The 20,275-nt window shown below is 41.9% G+C and overlaps 1 protein-coding gene across 3 annotated transcripts; it reads right to left on the reverse strand.

Moving 5' to 3' along the window:
• Nucleotides 1-351: 351 nt before the first annotated feature.
• Nucleotides 352-14,200, reverse strand: LOC100835901 (autophagy-related protein 2). 3 transcript variants are annotated; one of them, XR_729615.3, is made up of 14 exons: nt 13,838-14,198; nt 12,252-13,291; nt 11,252-11,400; nt 8,698-8,951; nt 5,508-8,603; nt 5,315-5,427; nt 4,498-4,690; nt 4,133-4,246; nt 3,928-4,035; nt 3,581-3,713; nt 3,237-3,439; nt 2,815-3,011; nt 832-1,028; nt 352-734 (listed from the first exon to the last, which is right to left on the reverse strand). XR_729615.3 is itself a non-coding variant. In XM_003560777.4 (13 exons), the coding sequence occupies exons 1-13, from the start codon at nt 14,021-14,023 to the stop codon at nt 968-970; spliced, it is 5,847 nt and encodes a 1,948-aa protein (XP_003560825.1). In that variant the 5' UTR covers nt 14,024-14,198; the 3' UTR covers nt 352-967. The 3 variants fall into 3 exon arrangements, 2 of the variants coding, with proteins under 2 accessions (XP_003560825.1, XP_024313772.1); XM_003560777.4 differs by having other exon boundaries at nt 352-1,028; XM_024458004.1 differs by lacking the exons at nt 352-734; nt 832-1,028; nt 2,815-3,011; ... (1 more) ...; nt 3,581-3,713; nt 3,928-4,035 and having other exon boundaries at nt 4,164-4,252; nt 4,503-4,690; nt 13,838-14,200.
• Nucleotides 14,201-20,275: the final 6,075 nt, after the last annotated feature.

Here is a 20,275-nt window from a genome sequence, read left to right on the forward strand (position 1 = left end):
AAATTTTAAAAAATGACTTAAAAAACTAAAACATTTTATATTTATGAACGGAGGCAATAACACAGAACGGCTCGTCAATTCAAATAGGTAAATAAACATGCAGGCTGTAGCTTAGTCTGCGATGTAACCATTTTGGTTCAAGACTTCTGTGTGGCAAGCGGGACTCTGACCTCTGCGGTGCCGAAGTGGACGAATTAAACTACAGATGTTATTTCAAGAAAAGATAAAAAAAATGTATTATTTCAAGAACAGAATATTGCCACCGGCGAATGTATTGCAGGGCAAGAAACCGGTCAACAACGTTCCACTTCCGTTAGGTCACAAATCATAGGACCACGAGCATAAAAGGGCTGGCAAAGCAACAACTGAACACAGTTTACTGCAATAGCAGAAAACCTGATAATAATAACATTTACACTTGGTTAAAAAAAACATTTACACTTGAAATGCCGGAGAACATATTGTCGGCGGTTAGCAAGACGATAAACACACTGGCAACCGAAACAAAAGAGTTAATTACATCTGCACAACTCAGAACACAACCAAATTATGTACGAAGTTGGAGCCATTTTCCCTGATCGTCTCCCTCAACCTTAGGTCAATGCCTAAGCTACGAGTTTACAGAACTTCCACCCGAGGTGGAAAAGGTGTGGTGACTACAACCGTGGTGTGTATTAATTTACATGCTATAGAGGAGCTTGACGTACATATAACCTGTCCTACGAACTATACACCTGTGCAGATATATTATGAACCCCATTAAGAATGTGAGCAGATGATGATTTTTAAGAACTGGATCCCTAGAGCTAGAAGTACAGAATTCTCACTTACTCTGTACAAGTTTGCCCCTCGCTTTTGATGTGAGTGCATGCAGGTGCTCTCCAACCAGTTCTCTTAAGCTAAGAGACGATAGGCGGCAAGAAAGCGAAGATGCCATTGAGCTACCCAACCCTCTCCTCAATGAAGTCTACAATTGAGATGGACCGAAGTATTTGTACATAGATTCTTTCTTGTGCTCAGGATCAAGGCTGTGAAAACAAAAACTTTAGTACACAAAATAACAGCCATGTGCCAACAATGGTAAAAGTAGGCTCAGATATGGTGTGACATTCACACTGGAGGTAAACATGTTTGAAGACTATATATGAGAAAAGCCACAACAATTGCGGCAGTGGTTAATGCAGAACAACTACAGATTCTTTTTCACTTAACCACACTATTGGGGTACTGTTTTTACCAAGCCCAGACCGTTCACTTCACCATGCTTGACAGTGCTGCCATGTGGGCCCAGCAGCTGCCACTTTGTCAGCCAGCGTGGAACGACTCAGCGCAACCAGCACTCTATCAGGCTGGTGTGCGCAGGGCATTCTCCTGTCCCGACCTTGATACCTAATCCCGCCGCTACAGCACTTTAATCCAACAAACAAATCCATCTCGGATTGATTCCTTAGATTGCAGCGACGACGAGAGGAATTCAACCAGGGCATTTGCCTCCTCTTGTCGCTGTGGCGGAAAATATTGGTACGGGGCGGTCTGGTTTGTCGGATTGAGGCGGTGGCATCGGGATTAGGCATCAAGGTCAGGGAGCACCCCAGGAGACTGCTGTGTGCGCACCAGCTCAATAAGGAGCAGCAGGTGCGCTGGGTTTCACTTTGCCACATATACACTGCAAAGTGGGCCCACATTGCAGTCAGCTGACCCGGTGTTATGGTTTTGAGTAACCATTGCCCCAATTGTTTGGTTTTCTAATATCCCTCATGTTTGAAGCATATCAATCCTGTACATGACCTCAAATTCACTAATGCACTGACCGTCAGCAATTTTGAGCCCATGTGTTTCTCGGTTACCCTGGTAATTACTGAATTTAGTAAGATTACTCAGCAAGACTCTGGGTTACGAAAACCATAAGGGCATGTACAATGGGGTGACGTCAGCCTTTTCTCTGCCACATAGGATAATTGCTGATGTGGAAAAGAGAGAGGTGAAGAAAGGTATGAGCCTTCTCTTAGCTAAGAGATGATCTCTTCACAAGAAGGATAAGGCAAAGAAAAGGCAAATTCCCAATTGTACTAGATTTCACCTTTTCTTAACATTTATTTGATTAATTTTATTCATCTAGGCATTAATTGTAAGATATGGCACTAAGAGATGATCTATTGTACAACATGTTTTGTTGTCTTATCTAAATGACGTTCTCAACCACTCTACATGCCCTAAGCACCCTTGTGACCCTAAAAAAAATTCTGGGTCAAGGACATAACTATACCGAGAAACAATTAGTTTGGTCAGTGCAAAGCTAGGTAATCACTGAGGAACAAATCAGCACCATGTATTTTCCTTGGCCCGAAAAATATGTTTAGTCCTTGACTTCAACAAAACATTGAATGTGTTCTTTACTTTGGTTCAATGGTCTCTGAAGAGTATCATATTAACATTTTTTACTTTGTGCAACTAACTTCTTTAAAAAGAACATTACAAGCTTGACTTGTAAAAAGCACATTACAAGCTTGACTTGTAGAATTACATTTGCATAGTTGTTGGAGGTTTATCTTAATGTCATATTGAGATTCTCACTAATACAAAATGACACGTATTTTCGTGCGTCTCCGAGAAGAAAAAAGAGTTGTTGTAGTGTTTATATCTTCACTATATGATTAAGTGTTTTACCGAAAATACAGATATTTAAGTCGGTACATAACACGAGACAGAACATATAAATTAAATCTATATCGAGTGTTCAAAATCTTAAGTGGAAAGTACTTGTTATACCCATGACTAGTTGCCACTGATATCTGAGAATGAGTGAAAACTAACCTGTTCCTTAGTCCAAGAAGTGCATAATGTAAAGCACGAGCAGACGCTGATACTGGAGCTACAGCAGCAGCTGGTGCTCCACAGATCGCAGTAGCCAGTGCTGATCCAGCACCAGCCCCACGATTATAAACTTTGATAGGGTTCCCAATTAAAGCAGAGGCTGTCCTTCCAAGTCCATCAGTTAAACTTTCATAGGCCTGGTCAAGTTTCATGGTAATCTTAATAACATTAGCCAATATTTTTGAAACTGTGAAAGGTGTATGTGAGGCTTCAGGACTAGGCAAAATGAAGAGGAACTCACTGAAGGTCTATTTAAAAAAAAAGAGGGGGACATAACAATGCAGGTGCTTCGTGAAGATTTAACTAGCTTTTATGGGCAAGTACAAGAATGCATTTTATCTTAATTCAGATGAATTCAGTACCTGCTTCATCCCTTGATGTGCACTTTCAGGCTGGTTAGCTCTTATATTAACTTTGGCTTTTTTAACTTCATTTGAGGTTGAAGGCACTGGAACAGCTGTAAGGGCGTGTTCTGTCTTCAAAAGCATATCATGAGCTCCTGCCGCCAAATGGACACCAAGCCCTACAGCTTCGATGGAAACACTTCTGATAAAAGCAACAGCACCTGTGAAACAGCATGTAAGAATTATGATTATTCGCGGCAATGCATATCATCATTCATCAAATATTTTATAATACCAGAACATATCCGTAACACTTACAACGGAAATGTTAGCTAACGTATACCAGTGTCATAGTCGCTTACCTCTTTGCATTCCCTTGAGCAACTTCCGGTCCTTCCTGTAGCTTTTGATTGGTAAAGAAACCAACTTCTTAGTGCCTGAACCGACAGCAACTAATGATTTTATAGGAGGAAGCCCTTTCAATAATTTATGGACCTACACAAGCAACTTATTGTCAGTTCAGATAAGAACATGAACGAATTCTCTTTATTTTACACAAGTATGTGTATGCTTTCACATGGAACACTGCACATTTCATCTCTGTTTCTTTATGATATTTCTTGTAGTAAGTTTGTACATGCATCTGTATGTGTATGCATACAACAGCAAGCACATCTATATGTACAGTTGTGCGTGGGGAGATCGGGACCTGATTTTTGGAAATGTCCTCCAACCACTCTGCAGCTACAGTTTCACAGATACTACTCCACCCATAGACACCCATTGCAGAAACATGCTTCAGGTTCAAATCAATTCCCTGAACAGACAAAAAATCATGTCAGGGTTGCCTGTTGAGATACATGCAATCACCAGATTTGATCGCTCTAAAGTTTCTTTTTTCAAAAATGAATTACCTTCCATGGAAGGATGTTGAGAAGTTCTGCATAATGTCCTTTTCCCAGTGCAATGGGATCGAACTGACGAGGAATATAATTAATGTGCAAGACAAGAGGCTTCACATCAAATTTCTGAAACCACAGAAGAAAAACAAAACTCGTCAGACTCAGATTGCGACATCGGTTACCCAGCTGCCTGCTGCTCACCAGCACAAATAAATTGACAACAGAAAATAGATTGATTATTGTTGTTTGGCACACATATGGGCACAATTTTTTAGCATGTCAGTTTCAATAGGTGCAAATCATTCTCATGTGAGCCATATCAAGTCCGGTCAGTATAAAACAAGTAAGAGAATAAAAACTGATAAAGTTCAAAATACCTGAAAAAAAGGAAGTAATGCCTCATCCACAATTGAATTGCTTCCGCAGGTTGTACTGTTGATACCAACAATCTCATTTCCACAAGGCAACTGATGGTTTTTGTTACATGAGTCGTTCTGGAAGAAACTGATGAGGAAGTTCAGTTGCGCTTGAGCAAGATGCAATTGAAGAGGCAAAATCTCAAGACATAGCCTGAAAAAGGATGCAGGAGAAAAGTGTCAGTTGATAGTAAGAGAGCATAGAAGTGCCAGAAAGGAGAAGATGAAGAACAGCCAGCAGTGTTCTTGAGAACTATAATTGAACCAAAATTAGTGCTAGAAGTTAAAACTCAGTGTAAAGAGTAAGAATGGGCCATACAAACTTTATTTGGAACATCCATAACATTAACAAGCACATAAAGCAGCCCTAATACTGGATTTGTATCAAATCAACTATTGCACCATATTAGATCCAATTACTACATAAAATTATGTCTCTGCTGTTTAGTTTTGAGAGTCACCATGTTCCACATGCCCCTCAAATGATGCAAAAGGATATATAGCCAAGTACATTGCGACATCTTCTAGTACTGATCTCCAACGTCTACATTAGGCTATTTTACTATACAATCTACCAGGTCAAAGGATGAAAGTATACCTTCTATAGTTCTATTTAATATTTATACAAGGATTATGTAGATAACAAGGATATCCTACAGTAGTCTTTAACCATTTGAATCTATTTAGAGTCATGTGAATTCAGTATAGGGTAACAGAAACAAGGAGATCCCTTTTCCTAGATTAATTCAGTGTGTATGCAACTTAATGCTGCATTTACCTGTAGTCTTCCAGAGGAGCCTGTGGCTCAGGCCTTACAGACTCCAGTTCTAACTTCAATGCACTGGAGTGAGATTCTCTAGGGTAATCCTTTGAGTTGTAGCATCCAAGAACCTTTACATTGAACGACGGTAATTAAAAAGCATTTACTCTGATAAAAGAGTGATTAACATAATTTAGACACAAAAGATTACCATTTTCCATGGAGCATGTGTATTTTGGTCACAAAGATTTAGATCCTGAGCAGAGATAGATAACTTAGAAACAGAAACATCCCCATCTGGATACATATCAAATTGGATACTGAGCCCTGAGACGACACATTCTAAAGACGAACTCATATCTCTTCCATTTGAGCATGAGCGGCTAGCTGTATCTTTTGTAGCTGACGACCAGTCATCTCCAGCATACATTCGCCACTTAACATCTATATCATGAATAAGAACCTTGCCTTTCAAATTGCAAGATTCACCAGAATTCAAGCTGCAAATAGCAGGCTTGTCTTCTTGTTGGAACACATGACCCCCTTGTCCATTTTTCCTTTTTGAAACATGATTTTCAACTATTGTCAAGGGAGTATTATTGTACCATCCACCATCTACACAGTCCATGGTTTTACGAGCATCATCACCAGATGTACATTGATGGTCTTCATAAATAGGAGCTGATGATGAATGTAAAAGATCAGGCATATAATAAGAGTCAATAAGTTGCTCGGGACAGGAGTTACTTTTTAGTGGTTTTTGAGTGGTATTGGCTTCTGGAGTTATTACTGATGATCCAAGCGAAATGTGTGAAACACTCAGATCATTTGCCTCAGGAGTGGATGTATTCATCTCAAACTCAACATTCAGTTCACTGCTGCTCAATGAGTTGCTACAATTTCTCTCCAAAAAATTGTAGGCTGTGTAGACCTGATCTGTGTAAAAAGCATTCTCAATTACATCATCAAGTAGTCCATCTGACTTGCCCTCTCCAGAATCTGCCGAGTTTTCAGTGCTGCTCTCAGACATATCTGATGCATCACTGGCCATATATTGCTTGTTTGCTTGTTGGACACTATTCCACCTAGATTGTAGATGAACTAAAGCGTCCTGCATATCTGGAGCATATAGCTGCTGTAGTTGGGAACCCAGACGAACAAGACCAGATGTTGTATCACGACAAGTTCCGATATCAAACTGTGACTCAGATATTTCAAGCTTCCAAAAGGAAGTATCAATTCTTAGAGCAGCTTGAATGAATGTGTTATGGCCAATCTTAGCATAGCCCATTTGGCGAAGGTAATCTACACCATAATCGCAAGTGACATTTTTGGAACCAGATGATACACCAATGAGAAGTCCAAGATCTCGCAGCTCAATATCAAAATCAGTAGCTGCAGAATCTGATGCAGATCTATTATGAAGTTTAAATGATGATGCAGCTAAAAGGCATGAAAAGAATTTGCAGTCTGGAGCTTCAGAATTGAGTGTACAATTTTTTAGGTGAGGTTCATAGCTCAGAGCAACATCAGCCAACTCAAGAAAAAAAGATGACCAAAAAGGTTCACCGGCCTGTGAATTATTTGTGCCACTACTATTGGACTGCTCAGTTCCACTTGAACCTGAACTGAACAACAAACATATTGCATTGATCCAATCCATTCGTCCTCCAGGTGCCACAATTGTCCCAGAACAAACATTGACAGAAGTATAATTCTCTTGTAGCTTCGGGTTCCTGATGTGGGTCACAGAACAGCCAGCAGTACCGAAAGACAATACATTGTTACCTTCACCATCACCCCGCCTGCTAGCAGAGTCCTTACAAATAACTAGAAGAAAATCTGTGCTTTCTTGAAATGTTTTATCATCTGTACCAGTAATCGAACCCCAAAGCTCACCTTCACCATGATTAACCCAAAGAAAACTGGTATCACTGACCCCACCAACATTAGAAAAGGAGCACAGAGAGAAATTCGAAACGGACAACTTGAGGCAACTCCAAGAACCTTCTAGTTCTGTCTGCAATGAAGGACCAACTTCCACAGTTTCACCCAACTCAGTGCAAATATCCAAGATGCTGCATTCAAAAATGACAGATGTTTGAATGGCAGTTTCATTGGTCTTTTCCTTGCTATTTTCAGAACTGCTTGTTGCTCCTCCATCTGAGAGCCCATCAAGTATATGATCTAGCAGCTGATTTAGAAGTCCACAATCCTTCTTATTGAGACGAACTGAAACACAAGGAAGTTGAACATGCAGCAAGAACTGGGTGCTCTTAAGGAGCTCCTGGCGTATACAACTTGACTCTACAAGATCTTGCGAAGTTGTAGAAGAGGAAACACCAGCCCATTTGCCGTTTTGTTTCTGATTGATCTTTTGGTCATGTAGGTTCACCAAACTCCAAGCTTTGTTCACCATCTCAGGGCAAGTCACAGGGTGGTTTTTCCGGATCATCTTAATGCAGGAGTCATGATGATCAGATCTAGTCACAGAAACGATCTTCTGGGCAGAGAAAGTGTGCCTACTCGAAGAACAAACTCTACCATCCAATGAACTGGCGGGTTTAACCAAGTAGATTTCAAAGTCCCCAGTAGCCAAATAGAGTGAGGTAGATGGTGTGCTCGGATGAACATCAATAAGCCTTTCATTTGGAAGTGGCGAGGAAGCTTTATCTGAGTTCTGGGATGATGTGTGGTCGACGACAAGGAACTTATCCAGGATTGATGGGCGGCTTAAATCCCATGAGGGCTCAGAAGGAAAGCAGAAGATGATTCTTGCATGTGACGGGATAATCTGAACCTTTAGACTCTCGCTCGAGGAAGTATTAGTTCTGGTACTAAATCTGCTGCTTTTGTCATCACTATCCCTATGAAGTTTATGCTCTCCATGAAAGACACTGGACTCGACTTTACTGATAAAATTCAGTATCATGTATACTGTATGGAAGTGCACCCACAAAATCAAAGGAGCCAAACAGATTGATAGTGAAGTTGACGTTACTGAATTGCCATCTTGATCTGTATTACTGACATCATAATGGAATGTGCATTCATCAGATGTTTTTAGCAGCTCAACCTTAGTGAATTTATTTGAATTGTTGGAAAAGCATCCAGCTGTTTCAACCCTATAATCTTGAGCTGCAAATGGGAATTGAGGGAGAGCAGCTTGAACTTCTCTACAGAAAGTATTATTTAAAAAAGCAGTGCCAAGGTGGGAGTGATTTGAATCATGGTTTTCAGTACTGTAGTATTCATCAAGCTTCATGTGGGCAATCGATGCCGTGAACCCTACTTTTTTAGGATATGTCTGTCGACATAAGGAAAATATATTCAGTATCAAGCTTCATAATATTCCAATTATGCATGAACTAAGAACAAGTGCTACTGGAGGCAGACCATACCTCAAGTTTAAGACTAATGTTCTGGCACTTGGCTTCAAGATGATGCATATTTAAGCTGGAAGCCATAGCAGGTGACATCATTGATTGTTCAAAATGCGCAGAGGAAAGGCAGCTCGAAAACATTTCGGAATTTCTCATATCATTGAAGAGACTAAGAGGAATACTGGAATTGCCAGTATCAATCTCATCACTGAACAAAAGAATAACAGATATCTCAGCAATGGCAGCCTGCAAGGTTTTCTTAATCGGTGGTTCTGTTAAGAAATGACAAAAAAATAAGTGAAGTCACAATATATAGAATTGCAGATAATTTAACTGAAAACAAAAAGTAAAATGCTTTCAGTCACTTCTTGATTTGGTACCGAAATACATGCAGTGGGTTTTCATGCTGCAATGTTAGCCTATAGCCATGGTGCCATGGCAACTTGGCAAGAGAATGGAGAGAAGCTCTTATTCAAGCCACATTTGTTGCAGAACTCACAAGCGCTGACACCAGCAGAGAATGGTCCTAGAGTGTCATATCATGCTAGCATACCCATGTTTTTTGACTGGATATTTCATGTGAGAGCTGAAATTAGGTCGGCATTCAGTGGATGGCAATCCTTCAGCTCAATAAATTTGGTTTTTAATCCATACTGGGCTTTTAACTTAACAAATTAATGAGAAACTGACAAACTGAACAACACTTTTTTGGTTAATTCAAAAATATTATTGTTAATCAACACCATCATATTACAGTTGTTCACAACATGTTCCCCTCATCAATCTACTTACATGACAGCCAGCCAGCCAGGTATAACACTTCCTCTTAGAAGTGTGAAATACTATCAACTTAGGCAGCACATGGAATTGCAGTGGATTCTCATAATCCTGTTTACGCCACCCGCCTTTGCCTATTTCATTGTTCAAGTAAGTCCATTTTACCCCCCTGAATTCCCCGGGAAGTTCAAAAAACACCCTAAACTATGAAACCGGGTATTTTACCACCACCACCACCACCCCACCCCCCGAACTGTCAAAACCGGGAACGCTGACCCCCCCCCCCCCCCCTCTGGCTGTTTCTCTCCTCTGCGGGAAGGTGGGTTTGTTGAAGTGTATAAGTGGATTGCCTAGCCCTTTCCATAAGATTGGTCTCTTGGTTGCGTTGGCTAGCGCATGAAGCTTGACATAGTATCAGAGCCAAAGGTCTCAAGTTCGAATCCTGGCTTTCGCAATTTATACTAAAAATTGCTCGTGTCCCCTCCCTCCACGTATTGGCCTCTTGAGCCGTACCTCTGAGTTTGCACGTGTTGACTTGTCTTCCCCGTCACACGTGAGGGGGGGGGGTGTTGAAGTGTATAAGTGGATTGCCTAGCCCTTTCCATAATCGGCCTTTTGGTTGCATTGGCTAGCGCATGAAGCTTGACAGGTTTAATTTTTCCCCAATCTCACCTCTCCGGCGGAACCTGATGGAATTATATGCGTGGTCGCCACTGCTGCGGGCAGTTGAATCTGCTCCGCCGCCAAGCTAACTGCTCATCTCTGCCGCGCTTGCTGGTCGTCTCTTACCCCCGCAGAAACCCACATGCTCCCAGTGCTGGCTCCCATTCAGCGCCACCGTCCCCGCCGAATCGGCAATGTCGTTGTCCTCCGGCTCGGATAACGAGTCAGTTCACTAGCTGTGAGTTTTTCTCTATTCGATTTGATTCCAACTCTGATTTTTACACTTCTCTTCGATTTGATTCCAACCCGACAGTGTCAATGCTTCAGATGGCAGAGTATTTTGGGGAGCTTGAGGGGGAATCCTACAGATGTGTTGATGCTGGGGCTGGGGCTGGAGCTGCTGCTGAACCAATGAGCCGCAAGTACTTCCTTCATATGCTTGATCATCGTCTATCTTTCAGGACAGTGAAGCAGAATGAGGTGGAAAAGTTGGAGAAGGAATTGAAGATGAAAAGATCAAGTTGGAATTTGATTTGACATCACAGGATTTGAGAATTGAAGAGCTTGAAAAGGAGGTAAAGGAGCTGTGAGTTGGGGATGGAGCTAAGGTGTCCACTGTCCGCGGCCAGAGTCAATGGCATCGTGCCGCCGCAACCTAAGGTTCCTTTGATTGAGGAATATGAGAGGAGAGAGAGGCAGCCAGGCGCAGGAGGGGTGAAAAGAGTCACTTCCCAGCGTGGCAGTGCCACTGGCCTGCCGTGCCAGTCAACGAGGTCAAACCCGGGAGAAACAGCCTGATACAGCACGGTTTCAACAGTTCAGGGGCGGGGGGTAAAAATACCCAGTTTCATAGTTCAGGGTGTTTTTTGAACAAAATGGACTTCTTTATTGTTTGGCTGACCAACTTTTTCCACTTTTATGTGTATTTTTCCGCAGCATATTATAAAAGTTTGGCATGGCACAGTTCAGCAAACGCAAACTAAGTCTTAATATGGTTGGCACTCAAGAGTAAAGGGCCAAGTTATCTTAGAGAACTGAACCCACGAGAAAGTGTGTCATAAGAAAAATACAAGACAACCAAATAGAATACAAAGCATAAATCCATAAAAAAATTGGAACTGTAGATATATACCTTTAGGGACTTGGTCTGATCCAGAAGCTAAAGTGGATGCAAAAGTAATTGCGTTGAATACTGAACACGTCCAGTCCCATACGCCACTAGTTCCTAAATTAGTCTGGGAACTCCTCAGCTCTTCAAAGCATTCAAAGAACTGATCGATGCTGTCAAAGGTAATAACAAATAAGTAAACAAACAAACCAAAGAGAAATTTTACTTTTCTTATTTTTTGGCTCAAATGATCTGCTTCTCTTAATAAATGTAAAGCAAAAAACAGACTATTACACAATAAGAATGTAAACAGAGACAAAGGGAAAAACATAGAGGAAAATTTATGCTTACTTGCTAAGGTCAAAATAAGGTTTAGCATATTTGGTCATTAAAACCCCAGGCAACGTACCAAAGATGCAGAGAACTATTTTCTAACTTATGCCAACAAGTAACCATCCTTAGTAAGTTGCAACTTTCATGACGATAAATTATTAAGACAGCTGAAGTAAAGGACAATTGCAAATGGATAAGAGCAACAGTGCATGCTCCAATAACCACTAAAAAAAGGGAACTGGCCGTAGCTCCCATTGGGGATCTAAAATAATGCAACCGGTCAAACATCACAAGACATAGAAATGGAAATAATGTTGCATAGAAGCAGCATCTTTAATCTTCTCAAAAATGATCTGACAACACCTATATCAAAATATCTTTACTCTTATAAAAAAGCCAATCGGTGGCATCGGTCCGTCACCTCCTCGTACTATAAAAAAAGTTTCCACCTCCTTCTAATGAAAATAGTAATTCTATTGCAAAAGACTGACATGGTAATGATGTTCGTCACCAAAGTTGGATAAAATTATTAGCAGATAACACTAATATATAATTGTAGTTTTTAGTCTAATTTATCTATAATGAGTAGTTTAATTTGTTTTCTTCGAAGCAACGCACAGGTATTTAGCTAGTACTGGACAGAATGTTTAAAGAGTTAATCACATTAGCTGAATTAAATAAAGAAACAAACCTTTCATCACAATCTGAGTCAGGGTCACCTTGATCCTCGTGGACAACTAGCTCCGGAATCCAGTCCTGAATCACATATGCCTTAGTTAGGAAAGAATCCTGATATCTGTCTTGTCTGCTTTGATTGAAGGCACTCTGGTCCGAGTCGTCCCTGCTAGCTATCACTGAGTCTGAACCTGATTTCGAAGAGCTTAAGATAGATCTGGAGGTGTTCAAGGACACTTCTGCTGTATTATGAACCTGTTCAGTAACTAGCTTCCTATGGAGAGAACCCAACACATCCATGAACCACTGGATACTGCTGAATTGTAACAGCAATTCTAATGATTCAACAGATACATCTGCATCAATTTCCTGAAGGTTCAAGCATCCATTATTCCATGGGATGCTTAACTCCAACTTCCCTGAGAATCCACCTATGGGACCCGTCAAGACGTCGGTAGTACTATTATGACCTGATGAGATGTCAGCTGTTCCTCTCTCCAAATCATTCCGAAGCAGTGCATCAACATCATCCATCTTTAAAAACTCAATCACCGCCTCACTGAATGTTACAAAATTATACAATTTGAGAACAGGCTCCGTTTTAAGCTTCGTACCAAATTCTATCTCTTTAACCCGAAAAACTAGTGATCTATCAAATTCTGAGACCTTGGTATCCAAACTGGTCTGAGGATCAAATACAACATAAGTATTTAGTAACTTGATTTTGAAGTTAGCAAGGAACCACTTCACAGCACTGGCAATCCTCTTGACACCTTCATCCACATCTCGAGATGCAGATGTAGAACAGTGATCACTATCAGATCCATTTCTTTTGGTGTTGACTGATGTTTGTGTGCCACTATTATTAACAGAAACAGAACATTTGGTATCTAAAGGTCGAACTTCACTATCAACAGATGGAGCAAGCACAAGCTCCAAATCTTCTACGACAATCTCGCAACTGTCGACAGGTTTGCCAATGGTAGGAAATTTAGGAAATTTAACCAGCAGGGATTTTATCGATCCTTCTTTCACCATGACAGGAGACCTTGAAATCTGAAAAAGGAAATAAAATTAAGTACAAAATTGTGTGAAGAGCAAACCGAACAGTTTAACAGACCAGAACTTCAGAAGCCAGAATAACAATAAAGGGATTGCAGATAGGCACCAAGACTCACATCCCTACCGGTTCTCTCAAGGCCTACTCCAGCCTGATCATACATTTTAGCAATATAGTGCACCCTAAGAATCCTACTGATATCGCCGGCTAGTCAGCTACCACTACCACACCCACGGGAAAAAAAACTCAACAGACTGATAAGTGAAACAACGCCTTTCCCCGCCAATCCTTAAGCACTGAAACTTGTAAATCGTCCTCGAAAATTCGAACAAATCCCCAGCGCTCTGGTGAAGCAAATAAAACAGAATTCGTCGAGAAATTAAACCAGCCAATCACCCCTCCCCCACCCTACTGTCAACATGTCGAACTTTTCACCACAATTCGATTCTCCAACATGCGGGGACCGAAAATCCAATCTGCCGCGTGTAATCGAATAGAAAAGGCGTCCTAAACCGTACGGGAGAGGGATTCACATCACCTACCAGGCCATTGATGTAATCGGCGTTCAGCGCAAGGTCGGTGAGTTCGAGCGTGCCGCGGGTGAGCTGGAGGTCTAACTGGTCGAGGTCGAGGTCTCCCAGGAACAGATCCCCGAACCCCTTCTTCAGCGCCGCCTTGCACATCCGCTTCATCAAGGACACCACCGAAAACCCCCGCAGCAGACCCATCTTCCCCCTCCCCCTCTCCGCCGGCAAATAGGATTCTGAGGCGGCGGAGGGCCGGGGGAGAAGACGCCGGAGACGGCGGGAGGACGGAAGGGAGAGAGAGGAGAGGGGTTGCTTCGTAGGTGTGGCAAGTTTTTCCGAATTAAACCTTGCGGGGGGCGAGTTGTTGCGTCAAGAACCCCGGGAAGGTTGTCTAATTGCGGTTTTATACGCCGCCGCCAGGTTCGTGTCTCCGTCCGGAGGGCCAAAACAAATCTGTTGGTAGGGAGATTCGAATTGTGTTCTAGTCCGTGCATGTTTTGTTTTTGCTTTAAGTTTATTCTTTGCCGTTATTTAGTCTAATTCTAATAAAACTAAAAACATAATACGGAGTAAGTAGGATAGCTTAAGTTTTTTCGGATTTCTAAGTGGGGCACGTGCCCCACTTTGTCTTGCGCAGCGGCGCAGTTCCGTACCATCCGGTGCTCCCTCCTGGTTCTCGTATCTCTCTCATGCCGCATAACTTCCTTTCTCTCCTCGTTGCTCGAGTCCCCGTTGCCTCCAGCCCTCCAGTCGCCCCCTCCGCCTGCAGGACCGTCTCTGCCGGCTCTAGCGCCTCCTCCGCCTGCAGGGCCCGGCTCTGGCCGCTCCCACCGCGTGCAGGCCCCGCCTCCGCGGCCTGCCGTAATCGCACCCGCCAGTGCCTGACCAGCCTCCTCCGCGTGCATGACACACTTGCCCCGCCTTCATAGTTTCGGTGACGAATTGGGGAAGATTAGGGAGATGAGACCGGGAGGAAAAAGGCAGAATCGGCTCGTGGGGCAATGGGATAAAACTTCCATGCTTCAACTTGAGAAGAAACGGTCAGGAATGAGAGAATCGAAGGGGAGATCAACCAGTGGCAGTGAAGCTTTCTTACCGGTGTCGAGCGTACCAGAGAAGGAAGACGACTGGGGCTGGGGCGCTGGGAGGGAGATGGGCCAAAAAGGAGGGATCTGGCCCAAAATGGAGATGAATAGGCTTTGGCAAGCCCAAGAACATGTGGACCATCACAATGTTAATAATGTTGAAAATGTGGATGAAAACTGCGCTCAAAAAAAATGTGGATGAAAACCGGTTGTTGAGCGAACGTGAATTGATTAGTCTTAGTTGCCACTTTATTTGATATTAATTGTCATATTTTTTGGTCTTAGTTGCCATGTTATGCACTACCCGCTATCATGTCGTGTACTACCTAATTGCCATATCGTTTAGTCCTAGTTAACATGTTGTTGTTTTTTGAGGCCGTTAACATATTATTTGGTCTTAATTGACATGCTATGCACTATCAACTACCATGTCGTGTACTACTTAATTGTCATGTTGTTTTTCCCTAGTTGACATGTTATTTGGTTCTAGTTGCCAAGTTGTTTGCCCTAATCGTCATGTCACTACTAGGTGCCATGTTGTGTATTATGTAGTTATTATGTCATTTGGTCCTAGTTGCCATGTTATTTGATCTTAGTTGCCATGTTATGGGGTACTAGTTGCCAAGTTTAGTAGCTCACATGTCGTGTACTACCTAATTGCCATGCTGTTTCGTCATAACTGCCATTTTGTTTTCCCTAATTGCCATGTTGTTTGGTCATAATTGACATGTCGTGCATTACTAGCTGTCATATCGTGTACTAATTAGTTGCCATGTTGTTTCGTCCTAATTGTCATATTGTCTGGGCCTAATTGCAATGTTGTTTGGTCATATATAATTGTCGTAAATGTTAGTTAACCTGGCAATTAAGTGTGGAGAAGTCGACAAGTATGTGCCAATAGTCTGGCAAGTAGGCTTAGTTAACCTGTCAACCCATCATAGTATAGTTAACTTGGCAAGTAAGGGTGGAGAAGCCGGCAAATAGGCGCAACTAATCTGGCAGGTAGGCTTAGTTAACCTAGCAAGGCGGCAGAGTTAACCTGGCAACTAAGTGTGGAGAAGCTGGCAAATAGGCGCAAATAATCTAACAGGTAGGATTAGTTAACCTGGCAATTAGGCATAGTTAATCTGGCATTTAGGCATAGTTAACCTGGCAATTAATTGTGGAGAACCCGGCAAATAGATACCAATAATCAGGCCAGTAGACTTAATTAACATGGCAATTAAGTGTGGAGAAGCCGGCAAATAGGCGCAACTAAACTGGCAGGTATCATTGTTAACTTGAAGTGTGGAGAAGCTAGTAGTCAAATAAATCTGACAAGTAGGCTTAGTGGTCCGAGCAAGTAGGCACACTTAACGTGGTAAGTAGGATAATCTGGCGAGCAGAAACATTTAATCCGGCAAAACTGAACACATTCAAAACGGCGAATAGATGCGGACATCCGGTGATTTGGTGCAGATAATCTGTTGTAGCAATAATACCTCTTTTTAGCTTTCATCAGTTGGATTTTCAGATGTGCTGTTGCGCTGCTACTTGGGCCGACTATGGCCCAGTTGCTACCACGTTGGGCCGTGGCTGCCGGGCGTCGTAGGGGAGTAGGCGCGTACGGGCGGACGAGATCACGCCGCTGCGAACGACTAGGTGGGGCACGCCGCTGAGTAGTTCGATCCAAGTTTTTTTATGAGATCCAGGATCTTTTGGTGAGTAGCTTATTGTTTAGGTACCCCAAAAAAATATGTCACTCCATCTGTTTCTTTTGCTAATTTTTTTTAAATAATACGAATTAAATAATTATTTTTGAAAATAATACGTGTTTTTTAGAATTTTCAAAAATAATACGCCCTCGGTCTGGGCCAGTAGCTCCAGTCGGCCTGGGCGAAGCTGATTAGTTCCAGTTGGTATGGGCGAAGCTGATTAGTTACAGTTGGTGTCGCCCAAGACGATTGGAACTAATTAGCTTCCCCAAGCTACTTAGTTGCATGATCAATGCATGTTTAAATGGACGTAGCTTGTGTTTCGTCCACAAACCCAACAATTCGACTGAAATTAAGGCACGACTGAAATTAAGAGAGCATAGAACTGAGGCACGATTGGACTAAAATTAAGGCACGATTGAACAGATGCTGGTTACAGAACTAAGGCACGATTGAACTATTTGTCTTAGTTCTGTAACCAACTTGTGTTAATTTGCTCTCTTAATTTCAGTCGTGTCTTAATTTCAATCGAATTGTTGGGTTTGTGGACGAAACACAAGCTACTTTCATTTAAACATGCATTGATCATGTAACTAAGTAACTTGTGGAAGCTCATTAGTTCCAATCGGCTTGAGCGACACCAAGTGGAACTAATCAGCTTCGCCCAAGCCGATTAGTCGTTGACTGCTCCTAATCGGCTTGGGCCAAGCCGACTGGCCCTAATCGGCCTGGACCATGCCGAGGGTGACCTAGTTTTGTAATTTTTTAAAAGCACGTATTATTTTAAAAAATGATTAAATAATTTGTACTTTAAAAAAAATTAGCGTTTCTTTTTACATGTACATATAGCATAAGCACAAAATATCCATACAATTGGACTCTCAAAGCCTAACATATTTACCTTTCCTAGGCGAACAATTTTAGTGTTGGATTTCTATTGGGTTTGGGTGACGTAAGGTGGAGAAGAGGAGAGATTGGAGGAGGATAAAATGAACGATAAATTAATTGCATTAGGATGTAACTTATTTGGTTTGAAAATTGTTGCAATGTACGGATATTTAGAAATGGGAGGAGTAATGACGTTTTGACGGGGAAATATCTTCTCCTAACACATTTTTTGGGGGCTTGGTTGATCTCTAATTTCTGCCATGCAAACTAGGTGGCAATCCTGTAAAATTGTTGATTGAGGAAAAATTCATGCGAACTTTGGTAGTATTAATATTTTACTAATTTTCTCCTAACACCATATAGTTACTACCAACAAAAAAATTAGATAAATTTAAGGATCATATCTCATACTTGGACTATCAAAAACTATTAGTAATTCACTTTCAAAAAACAAACTATGAGTAATTTTTACTTCTATAAAAAAAAACCTAAATTGGTGGTGGCTATCTGTCACTTTTTGGTTGTGCCACTTGATTTTGTTTTTCATCATTTGTTGAGCAAATCATTAGTACGATTATGAATAATGATTATATAATCTAAGATATTTGAGAATTAATACTATAATATTTTTAAAATTTGATATTTTTTTATCCAATGCACGAGTATATTTTACTCATGTAAAAAAACTCAATTGGTGATGTTCGTCTGTTAATTTTGGTTAGCACTTGATTTATTCATTTTCAACACTTGTTGCACAAATCATTAGTATGAATTAAAATAATTAAGAATAATAATGATATAATCTAAGATAATCAGAATTTAATATTACTCCCTCCGATTCATAATAAGTCCCGAGGATTTGGTACAAATTTGTAGTAAATCTCCGACGCTTATTATGGATAGGGGGAGTGTAATTGTTTTTTTTCATCCACAGCAACGCATGCACCAGTATTGTGCTAGCGACTCGAGACAGGTGGTCTGTGCATTATGGATGGCAATCGATATCTCTCGTTCCCTATTTACGATCGGGAATTTCGCAAGTAAGCAAAAATGCATTAATGTGAAAAATCTAACCCCAATGGTGAAAATAGGATTAGAGTTTTAGCAACGGTACCTTTTGCTAATTAATTAACGATTTCCACGAGGTCAAAATTTAACGAACTTCGAGCCAAACAAGTTGTCCAGCCTTTGCAGGGTGCCAAACGAATAAAACGGTCACTTTTCGGCCAAAAGAGGTTATAGAGGCTGAGGTGGACAGGGTACCGTGCGGGCGAAGTATTCCGCGTCGCAATGGTAGCCGCCATCTATACCCCGGGCTACACGGCCGGGCCGTTCGTTTTTCTAGTCGCGACGTGCCCGGTCACGGGCCGCGAAGCTAGCTAGGTGTGCGCCCAAAGGTATGTATCGTTGGCTCCTTGCCGGTCGGTCCTGTCCCCACCCAACAAAGCATTTGCGTTCTTTGTTTGCCCGCACGTACGCACGCGCCAAGGAGACACGAGCAGATCGGCCGCAGCCCGCAGGCAACAATTCTGTATCGACCGTGGAAAGTAAAAGTAAATTAAATGTCGCTGTTGGGTTTGTGTGTTGCGTGTCATGTAAAGCAACGTTACGCAAAGTAAATACGCATGGATGGATCAGCACGTTCAGATTTTTGTTAGTCAAAGATCGATGATTGTGTTGATCGGTACATAATGATGTCCTTGCACACGCACGCCAGCGGAAACTGCCGCAAATAGCTCCACATAGGCAATCAGTCCACCGCTACGGCGGCCGGAACAGAAGGTCGGATCTTCGTTTCTTTTGGGGGTGTTGGTTCGATAAGAGCTGTCCCACGTTGAATAAAAGTGACTGATTTTCGTCCCGTCACAACGACATCTTCCATGGCAGCGTCAAGAAGCACGTGGTCTTGTTGCTCATTGGATATTCGCCGCATTGAGATTTCTTGTTCATTGCGGGGGGGTTTTAATCAAAAGGGGCGGCCTGCGGTTTCGTTGATGGAAACCAAAATGTCATTGCGTAATTTAAACACATACACAAATAAAACCTGAGCAACATTGCTCTAACCCTACGGGTTTAGCAGTAAAAAGAGCTAAAAAGCAAGCGCTCAAACAACTGGGTAGAGTATGACAACTGAAGACAAGAATCCCCTGTAGCATTTCCGACACCTTCATTCATCCAAACTCGTGGCTTGATTTTTGTTTAGTCATCTGCCCTAGCCACCAATCTTCGAGACACTGGAGCCCAGCATTGCGAACACCAAAAGATCTCAGCCGTGACTCGTCATAGCCGCTGCGAGCATTTGAGGAGCGTTTCACGGGCATCGGTTTTCTGTAATCCAGCCCACAAATCAATCGTGGAGAAGACTGTAAAAATCACAACAGAAGGATCATAAGCATCAGAATCATGAGAACAAGCATTATTTCTAGCTTTCCAAATCACCCAAATGATCGTGGCCAATCCATGATAACACCAAGTCTCTCTCCTTATTATGAAACTGTAGCAGCCAACAATCTAACATATCAACCACGCTAGTTGGTAGAGCACAGAGACCAACACTGACCTGAACAGCATGCCAGACATATTTTGCTAGGGAAGAGAAGAGCAGATGATCGATTGTCTTCTTTCTAGAACAGAACAGACAACAATCATCACCTTCCCAACCCCTCTCCCTGAGCACATCTCAAGTGAGAATTGTTCCTCTACTTACTAACCACAGAAACACCTTAATTTTTAGAGGAACTTTAATTTTCTACGGAAATTTGTAAGGGAAAGGAGTTTGTGATCTT

Source organism: Brachypodium distachyon, chromosome 1 (genome assembly GCF_000005505.3).
Source record: "Brachypodium distachyon strain Bd21 chromosome 1, Brachypodium_distachyon_v3.0, whole genome shotgun sequence".
Taxonomy (NCBI): Eukaryota; Viridiplantae; Streptophyta; class Magnoliopsida; order Poales; family Poaceae; genus Brachypodium; species Brachypodium distachyon.

What these genes read in the sequence shown, in the direction of transcription:
- LOC100835901 (XM_003560777.4), bottom strand. Translation starts at nt 14,023, where the DNA reads ATGGGTCTGCTGCGGGGGTTTTCGGTGGTGTCCTTGATGAAGCGGATG. An exon ending in CACATGCTCCATGGAAAATG is followed by an intron (nt 5,428 to 5,507) that starts GTAATCTTTTGT and finishes TTCAATGTAAAG; the next exon opens with GTTCTTGGATGCTACAACTC. An exon ending in CTTCTTGGACTAAGGAACAG is followed by an intron (nt 1,029 to 2,814) that starts GTTAGTTTTCAC and finishes TTGTTTTCACAG; the next exon opens with CCTTGATCCTGAGCACAAGA.